Source organism: Poecilia formosa, unplaced genomic scaffold (assembly GCF_000485575.1).
Source record: "Poecilia formosa unplaced genomic scaffold, Poecilia_formosa-5.1.2 Scaffold891, whole genome shotgun sequence".
NCBI lineage: Eukaryota > Metazoa > Chordata > Actinopteri > Cyprinodontiformes > Poeciliidae > Poecilia > Poecilia formosa.
In genome coordinates this window covers 13,850-29,893 of record NW_006800830.1, presented here as the reverse complement: position 1 = coordinate 29,893, position 16,044 = coordinate 13,850, and the positions used below count along the sequence as shown (strand labels likewise).

The following is a 16,044-nucleotide window of genomic DNA, read 5'->3' as shown; positions in this document are numbered from 1 at the left end:
CTACACCCTTGGTAACAAGGCATTTCAAAGTGGTTTACATCATAAAAAGACAAAAATACAAAGTCATGGGACACACAGTGTCATGTTGAACCGATACGGGACGCGATTTGTTCCGTATTTCTATAAATGTCAAAGACACGCCGATAGACACGCCTATCACACACATATCAACACTAATTATAACAATAATGACCAAAATAAAACAAGATACAGGATAATATTAAGGTCAGCTAAATTGTCGTGGTGGGAGCTAAAGGACACCAGAACTCTATGGACTGACGCTGTTGTCACGGTTGCCTAGAGACGGACACTACGCAGCGCGGTGAGCTGCCAACCCTTGTCTTTTAAAAACATCCTCAACCCAATTCTACACCGTTCTTAGAACCAAAACCTCTCGTAAAAATACAAACGTTAGAGGCAGTGGCGCAAAAAGTGGGTATGCAGCGCATGCAACGCATAGGGGCGCTGCACCAGAGGGGGCGTCAAAACCCCATCTGGAGGGGGCGGCGCCGATGATGCCTTCGCATACACTTCACCGCGCCCTTACGCTCCTTCACCTCGCTCCTTCACCTCTTGGGCGGGGGTGGGTTTAGAGCGACCGTATGTTTTCTACGCTCCTTAACCCTTATGTACCTTTCTTGGTGGTGGGGGGAAGCGGGCAGCTTTCAAACGGAAATAAAACACTTTTTAATATAAGTTGCTTCTTTGACATGATCACAGAACTGCCAAAACATATGTACAAAAATACCAGACAAAGTGAATCACAGCAACGTCATCAGCCGGTGAGACACTGAACTGATGCGGTGAAGCTACTAGTAGCAGGAGCGGAGCTACAAGCTACAAACACTGAATAGAAGAAGAAGGAGAAGAAGAAGAAGAAGAAGAAGAAGAAGAAGAAGAACTGCCATCGATACCGTTGCAGCCAAGCATGATTTCATGTTACACAATACAGTTTTACCAAGTTGCTCAAAGTCTAATCTGGTATTGTTGTGCATATAAGGTGTAAAGTTTACCTTCGACCAAACGCCCCCCAGAGGAATCCCAGCCCCCTCTCCCCCCCCCTTTTGTAAAAATTTCCACCAGCGCCCACTGCCTTCCTCTGAACGCCCCTGGGGGGCGGTAGCGCCCACGTTGAGAACTGCTACTCTAGATCTTGCTGAGTCCTTTAATTCTGAAAATATTCTTCAGGTGATAAGACATTTCCGACTTTGTAATTGTCTTTATGTGGCTCTGAAGGTTCATGTCAGAGTCTATCACTACACTCAGATTTCAGGTCTGACTGCTAGTTTCCACCTGTAATAACTGAAGCTTTGTGTTGACTCCAGATCGTTCCTCTTTAGGTACAAAGATAACTTCAATTTTGTTTCTGTTCAACTGAAGAAAGTTATGGCACATCCATGTTCTAAGCATCTGTTCAGTGCACGGATGGGTTCAGACTGAGTCACCTGATGACACTGTAATGTAGAGCTGTCTACCATCTGCGTAGTTGCTAATCGTATTTCTTGTTATAACCTGAGCTAGAGGGGGCATAAAGATACTGAAAAAAGAGGTCCTTGGATTGAGCCTTGTGATTTCGGACTGCTTCGATAAGAAGTTTCCTATTAAAACTGTTCTTTATGTAAGATTTAAACCACTTGAGTACTGGACAGGAGAGTGCGACCCGATTTCCAGTTGTTTTAGTCATGGTCAACACTAAGTTCAGCAAAACCACAGTTCTTCCACAGCCTGTGTTTATATGGATGTCTTTGATCTCTATGACTAGGGCTCTCTCTGTACTGTGTGAGCCTGGAAGCCAGACTGAAACATATCAAAGCGGTTGGTTATCGTCAAGAAACAATTTAACTGCTGAAACAGCATTTTCAATAATTTTGCTGATGAATGGAAGGTTGGAGATTGGCCTGTAATTCTGTAATAGTGATTTGTCCAGATTGTTCTTTTTTATCAGAACAATCTGGTATAAATTGAATAAAACCTTGAATAAAGCTGCTGCTTGAATAAAGCTGCTGTTTTTAAAACCTGAGGGGCAGCACCTGATGAGAGGGATGAGTTTACTATTTGAATCAGATCAGATGCAATGACAGGTAGGACTCCCCTAAGAAAATGTATGGGTATGATATCAAGACAGCAGGAACTTGAGCTTGATTGATTTGTAATTTCTAGACTTTTATGGTTAAGTAGTTGAAATTGAGTCATTTTTTTCTGCATTTGTTGTGTTTGCTTACATTGGTACTGGAGCTTTAAAGAGCTCACCTTTATACAGCTCTTACAAGCAACTGACCCAAAGATTTCAATATGCTTTTCTGTATTATGGAGAGCTCGGGGGGTTACAACATAATTCCATGTATAATTGAAATGCACAAAAAAATACTAATAAGTTTGATCTTCCAGGTCAGAGAAACCCTGGCAGCAGAGACCGGGCTAAGTGTTCGTGTGGTTCAGGTGTGGTTCCAAAACCAAAGGGCAAAGGTCAGCAACGTGTACCTAAACCAGCCTCCAGAACCACATTATGCATGTATACTGCTGTTCTCATGGCTGTAGTAGTAGTAATGTTAAGATGCAAAGTTGATTAATACAAGCCCAATTATTCTGTTATTTCTTTATGTCAGATACTAGATCCTTATTTGCATGTTGTATGACCAAACTTTCCCACATCTCTCACTAAAAATTATTCCTTCCTGCCTTTTGCCAAAAGTGCTTAAATGTCTGAATCAGATCTGTATCAGTTAAACCCAGTAGATTAAGCATTTCTAATCTGCCATTTGCTCTGTTTGCTCGTATTTGGGCGAACAGGCTTGCCAAAGTTTGGCCAGCCACAAGGTGTTTTACCCCAATTAGCAACCAGTCCATCAGCATGAGTCTTAAATTGCTTGTCGGTCTTAGTCTCAGAATTTTAAGCATTTCACAATCATTTGTGATATTTATGTGGTTCTTTCTATAGTTGGCAATAGACCAAACTGATTCAGCAATTTAATAAAAAAGCTCACTAGATACTTTTTTCTTAAACTTTATGATTTAGACTGATTCAATTAAATTCAAATTCAAAGTTCACACACCAATTTATGTTTATTTACTTACAGATGAAGAAGTTAGCACGCAGACAGCATCTACAGCAGGAGCAACACAGCAGTCAAAGACTGGGCCCAGGTAAGTTTACCATCAGTAATAGTGAATGTGTATAACAGTACATATAAATTACAGCAGTGACGCCACCAGGAATCTTGGGCCCCCTGACAAAAAATTTGATTGGGTCCCCCCCTGCGCAGCTGCTGTTACAATTTTTTGAGTCTATTTGACCCATCAAAAGCGTAACAATTTTAAAGGCTTGCAACGGCCTTTCTTTCTTTGGTTCAATACTGATAACTAGCACAATATTTACTGCTCATGAGTTTTACATCCAACAGTCCGCATACAGTATGCAAGTAGGTTGCTTAAATTTGTTCTATTAGTTTTAGATTACTGAAATATCTCTCCCCACGAGTAACAGTCAAAAGCAACATGAAAAATATACATGAAGCAATCCAGACTTCTCAAAAAATGCTGTGTAGTTCAATTTTATTCAAGCTGCAGTATATAACTTTAATAAAAAACATGTTTCTCCATATTTGTTAAAGCTGTCACCAAGTCGTGACAGTTTGCTATGAGACAGATAATCCATGAAAACAATCAGTCTCCTCCACCTCCTCCCTGAACTACTATTGCTAACTAAAGTTCTGACCACAAACAACCAATCAGAACCAGTAGGATGGTCTAAGTGCTGTCAGTCAACTTAATTCACTCACTGCTAAATGTGCTAGTAGACAAACAACATATTGTTACAGGAAACTGTTTATCTGCCGTCATTGGTAGCTATGCTAACTAGACTGAGCATTAACAACAGGCTATGCTAGCTGCAGCATAGCACAGAGCGAGGGGGAGAAAGGATAAGCAGCCACATGAGATTGTAATTGACAGCACTAAAACTCTCCTGCCACTGACTGGTTGTTTCTAGATAGCACTGGGAGAAAGCAGAGGAAATAGATTTTTCACAGATTATCTCTCATACCATACTGTCACAACATAATGACAGTTTTAACAAATATGTGAAAATATTTTTTTTAATAAAAGTTACATACTGCAGCTTCAATTTCACTAAGGAGAGAGCAGTTCAGGAGGGACGTGGGTTAGAGCTGCTGCTGACTGACTCATCTGTTAAGCGTGGTAAAAGGTATAAGGGACAGGTTAAATATATGAATATCTTGGTAATTTGTTCCCTTAATTCATTAAATGCTAGTGAAATGGAGGCAAACAGTAGTCTGTAGCTAAGCTAACTATGCTAAATGGTTGATAAACTCACACACTCTACTCACCTCGGAGAAAAACTGGGTTACAAATTGACACTCTTACCTTTTTCTTTCTCTCCCTCTCTATTTCTTTTCTTTTTTGAAAACCTGTCTATTATTTTTCTTAGCAGCATAGTAGCTGCCACAGTCATTCTTGTCTTCTACTGACTGCTGCTGAACACCGTCACCATCAAGCGGAACAAACCATTTCATGCAGATCTGGGGGGGGAGGGGTGTTCAGGGCAAATATGGATATGTGTTTTTTGGTCTGGGAGGGGTAACATTTCAAAGCAATCTTCGAAAACACAATATGATTAATTTTCTAATTGACAAGGCTCCAATTTTTTTTAATTTCTAGGAACAAAAAATAAATAAATTGTGGAGGGCCCCCTGTTGGTCAGGGGCCCTTAGAATTGTCATAAATTTTCCCCCTTATCTACCTTATTCCTGGGAGGCTTACTGGGGAAATGATTATGGGTCTTACTTCCGGCACCCACCGGAAGTAGCAGTATTTCATTGTAATTTATAGTTTATTATGCTAGTCTATATTCATGATAGAAGTTACAGCTCTCTTTTTGGTTATAATACAATATTTGTAAAACTTGTTTACGGACACACTGTCTGCTATCAGAGAGCTGCTCAGTACAGAGATCGTAATTGTGAGTTTAATTACGGGGAGCGACAGGAACACGATCGTTAAGATTTGTAACAGAATGACGGTGAATTAGCAGCGCTGCTAGCAGCTCGTTTCTCTGAAGAACTGACAGTAATAAAGAGAAAAGCAGAGAAACTGGTCGTAGAGAAGGGACAGAGGCAGCTGACGCGTTTGTGGGAGTCGCTGGGCAAGCAGGGCTTTGAGGCATTTGTTGGTTAAAGTTAAAGTGATGGAGATGTAATTTGGAGTTAATTGTGGATTAATTTGAACAAGGAAGTGCGATGGATGAATGTGAAGAATTAGATGATTCAGATAATTGTAGTATGAATAGTGATTATTGTAAAAGTAGTGCTAAAACAGGAGACTGGCAAACAGTGAACCGAGGAAATAAGAAGAGGAAAGGAATTGAATCTGATGAAGAAAAAGAGAAGAGAATAAAGGAAATGAAATTAAAATGATTATTGGGTTCCAGAATCCATGTGCTTTGAATCCTTTAAAAATAAGTGAGGCAATACATAAAATAGTAAGTGAGGTGAAAGTAGTTAAAACGTTAAGAGATGGTAATCTATTGGTGTTAAGCAGAGATAGAGATCAGGTGCATGGACTAATGAGATGCAAGACAATATTGGGGAAAACAATCAAACCATAGTTATGGCAGGACAGAGGAAAGGCAATGGGAGTAATATCTGGAGTATCAACTGATTTGTCGGAGGATAAGATTAAAGGTAATGTAAAAGGAGCTCGGGTGATTAAAGTGAAGCGCTTGTTTATTACAAGAGAAGGGGTTAAAAGTCCTAGTAAATCAATTGTTAGTCCTAGAAGAGGATAGATTACCTGAAAAAGTAATGATTGACTATGTCACCTATGCAGTAAGACAATACATTCCTCCACCAACCAGAATGTCAAATGTCAAAGGTTTGGACATATTGCTGCTGTTTGCAGAGCTAAGGCCAGGTGTGCTAAGTGTGGAGGGGAGCATGAATATGGAAAATGTTCTGAAGGAATTAAATTAAAATGTTGTAATTGTGGAGGGGAACATAGTGCAACATTTAAGGGATGTGAAGCTCATAAAAGATCAGTGCAGGTGCAAAATATATGCACAAAGGAAAAAATTACCTTTGCAGATGCAATTAAGAAGGTAAGTAATTTAAATATTAATGCTAAAAGAGATGGAGTTTGTGGCACAGGCCACAAACTCCATCTCAAACAACAGAGCAAATGTAGAGCATGATAACCTTAGGAAGTACAATAATAGTGGAGAAGAAGAAATTTGTTGCATTTATTGTGGAAGTAATAAATTGTTCAGCACAGACAGAAAGTAGAACAGACCGAATTAAAATAATAATCAAAGCAGCAGAAAAATACCTTGAGATGGAAGACTTGTCATTTGAGTCAGTTAGTGCAGTTTTAACTACTGGGATAAATGAAAGTCAACAGTCCAGTAATGGTGAAATTTGATGGTTTTATCCATATTGCAGTGGAATGCAAGGAGCTTAATTGCTAATAGACAAGAGTTTAAATATTTTATTGAAAGTCAGAATGTTAAACCACATATAGTTTGTGTTCAAGAAACCTGGTTAAAACCATCACTTGATTTTATTCTTAATGGATACATAGCTTTACGTAAAGATAGAAATCCAAATGTAGTAGGAGGTATTGCTATATTTGTTCAACATGGTATTAATTATAAAGTTTTGAATATAAATGAAGAAATAGAAGTTATAGGGGTTGAGGTATGGATCAGTAAATAAAAATTTAATATAATAAATTTTTGTAATCCTTGTAAAAAGTTAAGTAGAGAAAGATTTGATAGTATTTATGAGAAGGAGAATGGAAGAAATAGTTTATGTGGAGATTTTAATGCTCACAATACCTTATGGGGAAGTAAAAAGATTGATGAAAATGGAAATATAATTGAGGAATTCATGGATGACTGACTATAAGTTAATTTGTCTAAATGATGGAAGAGGAAATAGATTTGATGTAGGACATGGAGCAGAATCTGCAATTGATCTTACTATAGTGCCAGATCAGTTAGCAGGAATTAGTCAATGGGAAGTAATTAATGATAACTCCCTTGGAAGTGATCACTATCCTATTCTGCTTAAATTTCATAATTTTAAGGTAGTAGTTGAAGAAAATTGGCATCCTAAATGGAGAATAAGGGGGGTTAATTGGACAATATATAATAAGACGGCAAGTGACAAACTTATGGAGATTATGCCAAATTTAAGTAATGATATTGAAGAATTAAATTCAATGATTAAAAATATAATATGTGAATCTGCAGAAAAGGCTACGCAATATTGGCTTGGTGTGATGTGAATTTTATTTTTCGTTTGAATTTAAAAAATAATAAAGTTCATGATCTGAGTATTTATCATTATGATTGGGCCAGGGAAATTTATTTATAAAACAAAATCACAAATCTGGGATTATTTAGTTCATCACAACCAGAACCTCGAGGTTTTCCGTTGCTGAGTGTCGCTGCAAATCAACGGAGAAATAACCGCAGCTCTTGCGCTCCAGACCGTAATACGGAGAATCTTCCCACTGGACTAGATCCGAACCGAATCACACATTAACCTGTTATAGAGAGCAACTTTCCACTGGAAAGTGTCGTAAGATGCCCTTGTGGAGCATCGGGTAACTGTTGTGCTGTTCACAGTGTTGTATAGTAACGAAGTAAAAACACTTCACTACTTTACTTAAGTATATTTTGGAGTACTTCATACTTTCCTCGAGTATGAACATTTTTGATAACTTTCACTTTTGCTTCACTATATTTCCGAACTTAATTGCATACTTTTACTCCGATACATTTTCAATGTGTGGTGTAGTTACTCATTACAAAAAAGCGCGAGAGAGAAACGCTAGTGTTTTGACCCCACTTACTGATTGACTGCAACTAAGTCGGTAGCCTACTTGCCTGGGCTTGTTCATCACCACCAATAGGATACACCTGTTTCGCTTCTCCCATTAAACACAAAGCAAGTCTCGCAATCAGCAGCAGCCACATGGAGGAGGAGACGGAGACCACAACAACGTTTTACTTTTACGTCGGACACGGCTCCAGGGGAACCACCAGCTGGTGATGAGAGCCCATGGGCTTATTTAAACACACTATACTCTTTCATGGGTGTTATAGATTCGTCGTACCGCATGAAGTGTATGTAATACCTGCCGAAAGATCTTACAAAAACTCCTTGTCCAACTTGAAGAAACACATCGATGTAACCTCTTATGAAATGGTTATAATCCTCCTGTTTCAGTAACTACAGCTTGGTCACTAGGCACTATTGTGAAATCTTGAGCATAACGTTACCTGTATAAATGAACTTTGTTTGGCATTGTTTCAGTTCTACATGTGGTGCATTTAGCTTAGGCCTAATGTTGACTGTAGCAGGCTACCTAGACTCCTCTGTTCAAGGGGGGATGGAAGCCATAGCGATATTGTATTTAGTGCTTAAAAGTTTTAGAATATCTTAACTTGACCTTTGCAAGGCCAATTATCTACTTCACACCAATAGTTTCTGAAGTAGAGTAATCGTAACAGCTTTTTTACTTCATGTTGGCCGCATTTTCCGTACTGACTATTTATTTTTCTCATTATCAGCACTGACTTTACTTGAAGGGAAAACTTAAGGCTTGCAAAAGCTTTGTATTTTCTGTCCTGGAGGGTATACGAAGAAGCTGGTTCAGTTGGAAAGCAGGTTAAGTTAATCTTGTGGTATAGTTGAAGCACCTAATTTTCTTAACTAAATGATGCCTCCAGGTATATCTATTAGCAGGTTTAATTTTGCCTGCACTTGGTTGTGTACATTATTTTAAGTGTATTTGACAAGTTTACCAAAATATAAAAAATGTCATTCAAACTGCATTTCCCTTGTTTTACTTTTTACTTATACTTTTCATTACATTACTTGAGTACATCCATTTTTACAGTAATTTCCATACTTAAGTACAAGACGTTTCAGATACTTTAAGACTTTAACTCAAGTAATATTTCAGTCAGTGACTTGGACTTTTACCAAAGTCATATTTTGGAGAGGTACCTACTGTATACTTTTACTTGACTCTGAGATTTCAGTACTTTATACAACACTGGCTGTTCGTGGCTGTTCTCTAATAATCAGACCAAGTTTAATTTGTGGCTGGCTGCAGCAAGTGTGTTTTGAACGTGCTCCCAAAACAAAAGCGGTAGTCTTCATTGCCTACCGACAGATAAGCAAACAAAAAGAATTTGGCTAAAAATTCTAAACTTGAAGAAAGAACCCAAAATGCTTTATGTGTAGACAAAAAGCCAACGGAAGAAAACCCACATCTGCATCCGAAGNTTTTTTTGACGTAATGCGACCTGTATCCGATATTTTCATGGCAGTGTGAACAGCACAGGTCGGATTCTTTTTCGAATCTGACCCATATCCGATACGTATCCGATTCAAATGCGACCTAACGTCCAGGTCGCATTCATCTGAACTGAACGTCACTGTTTCTCAACAAATCTCACTATTCTGCGTCCTGATATGCGCAAGTGGGAAGAAAAACAACAACCATGACGGATTATATGAGGATTAAGTTGTTAATATGTTGCTCCGGCCGGATAACAACTTCAAATATGTAAACTATCCATGTTTACTTCCGCAAACACTGAGCACTTCTTCTTTTTATGGCGGTTGGCAGAACACTTAGAATGCTGACGCTATTGCGCCCTCTACTGCGCATGCGGGACACTTTCAGGTCGTTTGCCCGTTTACACTGCAGAACTCATACAGGTCGCATTTACTAGCAGTGTGAACGGCCCCGGCAAAAAAATCGGAATTGCCAAAAAATCGGAATTGAGTCACTTCAGGCTGCAGTGTGAACGCACCCATAGTGGCTGGCTGCAGCAAGTGTGTTTTGAACGTGCTCCCAAAACAAAAACGGTAGTCTTCATTGCCTACCGACAGATAAGCAAAAAAAAGAATTTGGCTAAAAATTCTAAGCTTGAAGAAAGAACCCAAAATGCTTTATGTGTAGACAAAAAGCCAACGGAAGAAAACCCACATCTGCATCCGAAGAAACTGAGTCAGTGAAGAAGCTAACTATGCTAGTGCGGGTAGCTACATATGCTATTGTGACTTGAAGAAATGCGGCCATTTCTTCAAGTTGTCATCCCCCCAATAGCTGTAGGTTGCGGTAAACCAATATTCTCACATTTAAGCTTTGATAGCTGGTGTTCCCACATATTTCATAGCCTAAAAGCTCTCACGAAAGCTGGTTAGCGAGTTGCTAACATGTAAACAAATGGAGTTTCCAGTTAGCGGCGGAAGTCGCGCCCATAATTCATGCAAAGCATCATGGGGTGTAGGAATAAGGTGGATACGGCGCCCCTGAATTACAGTACAAATTATTAAGTTTATTAAAAGAACAATGGTACACTCCCAGTTGTACAATTAAAATAATCATATGTTCTGATGTCAGATGCTGGGGAATATGAATTTTTCTGGCTGCACTTCTATAAAGTGGAAGCCCTGATTTTATCAGTAGAGCTTGCTTACTGCAGTGTGTGCAGTGTGGGCTAATTGCCACTGTGATCTTGCAGGGGATATGAGCAGACAGTTTAGATAAGTGTCTCACTGCTTTGGCAAGTACAGCTTCTATCTGCTCTGGGATTTGCAGGATGTCAATATTGGCAGAACAGCTCATTTGGTTTATTACAGCGGAAACTGCTGCTGATAACCAAATGAGCTAAGCAAATCAGCAAATGGGAAATGTTTGAAGTTGATGCTAGAATAAACTGGAAAATCCATGGAAACATTAATGATTGTCAGTCATCCTTAAGTTAAGACAACCATTCAGTTTATACAATACATCTACTGTATGCTTTGACTTGTAAAGTCTTAACTAAAATGGATATAACATTTTATTTCAAATTTGCATGAGTATTATATAGGTCATGTAGCGTTATTTGCAGTAATTATATTTTTAACTTCCAAAAGTTATCCATGAATGATTTCATATTTTATCTCCAAGATGGGGTATATTTTAGTGGGGTTTATGTTATAGATCAACACAACGCACTGCATTTTTTGTTTTATTTTTAGAAAAGTATGAAGAAGATGATTTGATTTTTGTAATTTTTATTGTTGCAAGCAGTCTGAAAAAACTATTTTGCATTTATAACCACCCCCCAATGTCAAAACTAAGCAAAGAACCTTTAGCTGAAATTGGACCTAGCTAAATTCATCTTCCTTTAAACTCTAAGCAGCTTCTTCATAATATTGTTTTGTCAATAATATCTTCTGCAGAAATCCCAATAAAAGTTTTGTGCAACATGTTTGAGAGGCAATTTCTCATGTTTTGTCAACTTTGCAACAAGACATCTCAATTATTCCCACACCATCAATTTTTTAGATACTTCCAGGTGCGTAGTTTTGCCCATTCTACCTATTCAAGTTTTCCCAACCTTCCCAGGGATTGACCTTTAGATATTTTTTCTAAAACCAACTGTCAAATTGAAAGGTGCTATTTTTTATTTCTACAAACAATTAATTCCTTTAGATCACTTTGGGACGAGGACTTTGGACACAAATCCTCTGAATTTGTGCCAGACATAACCTAATTCAATGCAAACTTCTGTATTGCACTCAGGGCCGGCCCAATTTATACCAGGTGAGTCTTTCTCCCCAGAGAATGTGGATTGGTACTGGACTGATTCTGTGCCTTCAAATGATTTTAACAGAAGTTTCACATAACTTAGAAGTTGATGTAAAAATGTTTGTTTTAGCCACAAAATGATTATGCTCAGCAGCAAACAACATATCCCCAACTACAGCATAGAGTAGCTCATCGATGTAGCAGCTATGTAGCCTGATAGAAAACATTTTAGACAATGTCAAACTTTGAGAAGTTTTAATTATTGATATCAAACGTTATCAAACACGGTGTTTTGAAGCCAAAATACCTCAGAAATATACAGAGCCAACCATGAGAATCAACTCATTTAAAATTTAAACTCCGTTTCACACAAACATAAAAAGACCCTAGCATAAATGTTTGGCTGTTGAACTGGACCGTTCCAGGTCGCTATCAAGCTAATTTTCTATTAGCAGCTTTACAAATCTTTTACATGACATTACAAAGGCACATTAAAACAAACTTTTATCTTGGCTTTTTTTCTATTCTTCCTCTTTCTTTTCTCCTTCCCTGAAGGATAATTCATTTTTTGAGACATTGTTTTGCTTACTTAACTTCTGACTGGAGCTTTGGACGTCTGGATGCTCTGCTCATTACAAGGCAGATCATGATACCGGCGAAGCGTGCGGTACCTACCGCGGTCACCAGGGGGCCCCAAGACCAATTTTATTTTTATTTTTATCCATAAAATAATGATTTCTACATACAGTATCAAATATATATTATTGTAAAAACAAATCACTTCATAGTGAAATTGTGTGTTTTGATATTATAATGACAAAGAAATTATTAAAAAAAAAAAAAAAAAAAAATATCAGCTTCACTGAGGCCCTGGGGCCCTAAATGGCTGCTTAGTTTGCTTTGCCTTGGGCTGCCCCTGATCGCACTTTTACTGAAGCATGTCTGGCCTCTTTATGTGGGTTGTGCTAAAACCCTGCGTCACCACAGCACCCTATGGTTATTATTCTTATCAATATTTCTTTCTCTTTCATCTTCTTTTTTGAGTCAAATTTGTCAAATCTTGTACGTTTTTGTCTTGTGTGTATGTGTGTGGATTGAGGCAGAGAGATTTACATATATTTAGGTACTATGTTTATTTTTTTAATGTTCTTGTTTCTGTTCACTACCATACTTGACCTTATCCATTTCATGCACACCCAATTATAGAACACTTTTGTTGGTATGTTAGTAGTACGCTGTTGTATGTATTATATTGCCTTTACCTTGTACCTCAAGTTAAAGCATAAATACATTTTGGGGAAAAAAAGATATCTCAATTCTATAATGGCACCCATTATGAGTTATTAAGTACATTGTAACTCAACACTCACTTTGCTTTTTTTAACTTTTCAGTTTAGCAGTACAGTTTATTAAAGCGTCTATATTAACCAATATTGTTGCTGATTTTTTGCACTGTATTTTTTTCTTTTACGCCTGGCATCAGAAAAAGTACCTACATTGGAATATGCAGCCTATGAGTATAAATAGTTGGGGTAACTTGCAACGAATTGTTTTACTTTAATGATGTAAGGAGAAGTTTCTCAATTTTTAAACAGGTAGGTAAATGATTTTTCACATGAGGAAAATATCAAATTACTGAGCTCTGATGATAAAATAATTATTGAGGGAATTTTGGACATAATTTCCCTACATGAACTGGAAATGCAGTCCAGACTTTCACCCCAATGTAAAGCTGTGTTTCATGCTAGAAAGTCTTCAGGTTACCTGTCTGCTTATCAATATCACATTTTTGTTGAATATTTCTGGAGTGTTGCATGGAGCTACTATAAATGTCACAATGTCATTACAGTATATTATGAGACAAATAATCTCTGAAAAAAATGTACCTCCTCTGCCTTCTCCCAGTGCTAAGTCAGAAATACACACATCAGCCAGAAATAGCCAATCAGAGTCAAGAGGTGGGTCTTAGTGTAACAGGTATTAGATATACAAATGAAATTCCTGCTAAAATATGTTTCATAATTGTCCTATAAGTGGTGGTTTTTGGGGCCCCCTACATGGTGCCCTATAAATATGGGGGGAAACTGAGAATTCCACGCAAATCTGTTCAGCGCTCTGCTGTGGTGAGTAGTGATGTCAGTAATGCGTTACTTAGACTGACCATGTCGGACCACTTTTTCAGTAAGGAGTAATCTAACGCGTTGCTATTTCAAATCCAGTAGTCAGACTACAGTTACTTATCAAAATCACTTTGCGTTACTATGCGTTATTATCTTTTGCAATTTTATTTTATTTTCTCTACGCGTCTTGGGGAGTGACCGCCATTTCTATGCGACAGTACCAGCAGCGACAAAAACATAAACAATGGAGGAAAGAGGGAATTGCACGTTTTGTTGCTGGAAAAACAGGAACTATTTTGAGTTTCGTTCGCCAAGTCCGATTATTATAAGCAGCTTTGGGTTTTTTTTTTTTTTTTTCCTAAAGTCACTTGCAGATTTAATGAGTCGTGGGTTGCGGCTTTTGGGCTTGGAAATAAGCAGACATAAACTCCAGAATTTGTCTGACATCCAGTTAGTTTCAGTCAGGCTCTTATCTTTGTTAATATCAAGTTAATATATTACCTGTGAACAGTGGCGCAAAAAGTGGGTATGCAGCGCATGCAACGCATAGGGGCGCTGCACCAGGGGGGGCGTCAAAAACTCCGTCTGGACGGGGCGGCGCGCCGATGATGCCCTCGCATACACTTCACCGCGCCCTTACGCTCCTTCACCCTTATATACCTTCCTTTTGGGGGGGGGGAGGGCGATTTATGTTTTCTCATCCACCTGAATAATATGTAGTTGTGCCCCTGTCTGTGAATTACCTCAAGCGCTCCAGAAAACGGCAAACATCGAGACTAATGTGAACAGCGCAATAAACGTGAAAACAGCCACATATGAACGAGTCCGTAAAGTTGTACAACCAAACACTATTATAACTATTAATATTAAGATAAGCATCACAAATCTGTGCAGCCTTCTGAGTTGTGGAGCCGCAGGAGGAGCTCTGTGTGCTGCGCTCCGACACCAAACGCAGGGTCGTAATGCAGAACCTGGACTTTGTGCGAGGGGGACGGAGGGATCCAAAGTCCTTTTTATAGTTTTCCAGACAATAGTGGAACACACAAAAACATACAAATTACTAAAGGTTTCTTTAGTACTGTTGTAACCATTCAGAACCACCTGAATCTCCCCTTCAGTTCAACCATATAAGTGGAGACACATTGTTGATGTTATACACACACATTGTTGATAAAATAACTTGCAATTAAGTATTGGCAAAGATCAACGTAATTTTCACAAGTGGCAGAGCGTAGTTGTTAGCAGCTGCTGAAAGTAACTAAAAAAGTTACTTTTAATGTAACTTTGTTACTTTCCAAATCAAGTAATCAGTAATCTAACTAAGTTACTATTTCAAGGAGTAATCAGTAATCCAATTAAAGTTACTTTTTCAAAGTAACTATGCCATCACTGATGGTGAGTCATCAAATCCGATTATCTTCTGAGTGGTGTTGGAGGTTGTGTTCAAGGGTTAACTTGGATCTTTGTTGCATTACACAGAGTGATAGGTGATAGGCTCACTACGCCATTTGTGTTTTCTCAACCGCTAATTTCAGGTAATTGTTACATTAAATGTCAGTAATTTATGTTGTCAGTTATGTTTGTCTGTTATATTTGTCAGTTTGTCTGTTATGTTTGTCAGTTTGTCAGTTATGTTTGCCAGTCTGTAAGTTTGTTTGTTAGGTGTTTCTGTGATGACATGACGTGGTCATCTTATTTTCTGTGAACCACCAGAGGGTGCTCTTTCGTAATTTAATAATTAATTTTGACCGCTGTTTGTATTTATTTTTCTAATTTGTTATTTCAAAAAACAAAAATAAATTGTCTTAAATTAATTTTAAAAATGTATTCTTGAAACCATTATACGATCACGTCACAAAAAATATGTTGTCGAGATTCACTGTAATAACTGTTTGCGGATTGCGCAGTCTGTTCAGTGCTCTGCTGTGAGCGATAGGTTAACCAGTCGGGAGGCTCACTACGCCATTTGTGTTTTCTCAACCACTAATTTCAGAGGGCGCTGTTAATAAATGTCATGAAATCCAACTGACTGGCCTCGACTGTGTGCATGATGGGATGGGTAAAAGGAGCTGTCACATTAGCTCTGTTGATCAGGCTTGTGTATGAGCTGCTCACCTCCTACCCATTTTCTTCTGCTGTGTTACAGCTTCTTCCTGATAACAAAGCTTGCCACAAATGCTCAGACTAGTTATCATGGAAGAAATATAGTTTTCCTGTTGTGGCAAATTTTTCTCTGCCATTAGCACATTTAGCAGCTCTTTTTTTTTCTTTTACATTTAGCAGCTCCTTTTTTTCCCTTTTACATTTAGCA

At 38.3% G+C, this 16,044-nt stretch overlaps 1 protein-coding gene across 4 annotated transcripts in view; it reads left to right on the top strand.

The window, feature by feature from the left end:
* The window catches only part of LOC103131982 (LIM/homeobox protein LMX-1.2-like), a 52,662-nt gene that overhangs the window by 31,210 nt on the left and 5,408 nt on the right, over positions 1–16,044 (top strand). For all 4 annotated transcript variants that reach the window (XM_016667073.1, XM_016667071.1, XM_016667072.1 and 1 more), the window contains 2 exons: positions 2,389–2,466; positions 3,078–3,144. In XM_016667073.1, the coding sequence (XP_016522559.1) occupies positions 2,389–2,466; positions 3,078–3,144 (145 nt within the window). The remainder of the gene's footprint in view (positions 1–2,388; positions 2,467–3,077; positions 3,145–16,044) is intronic.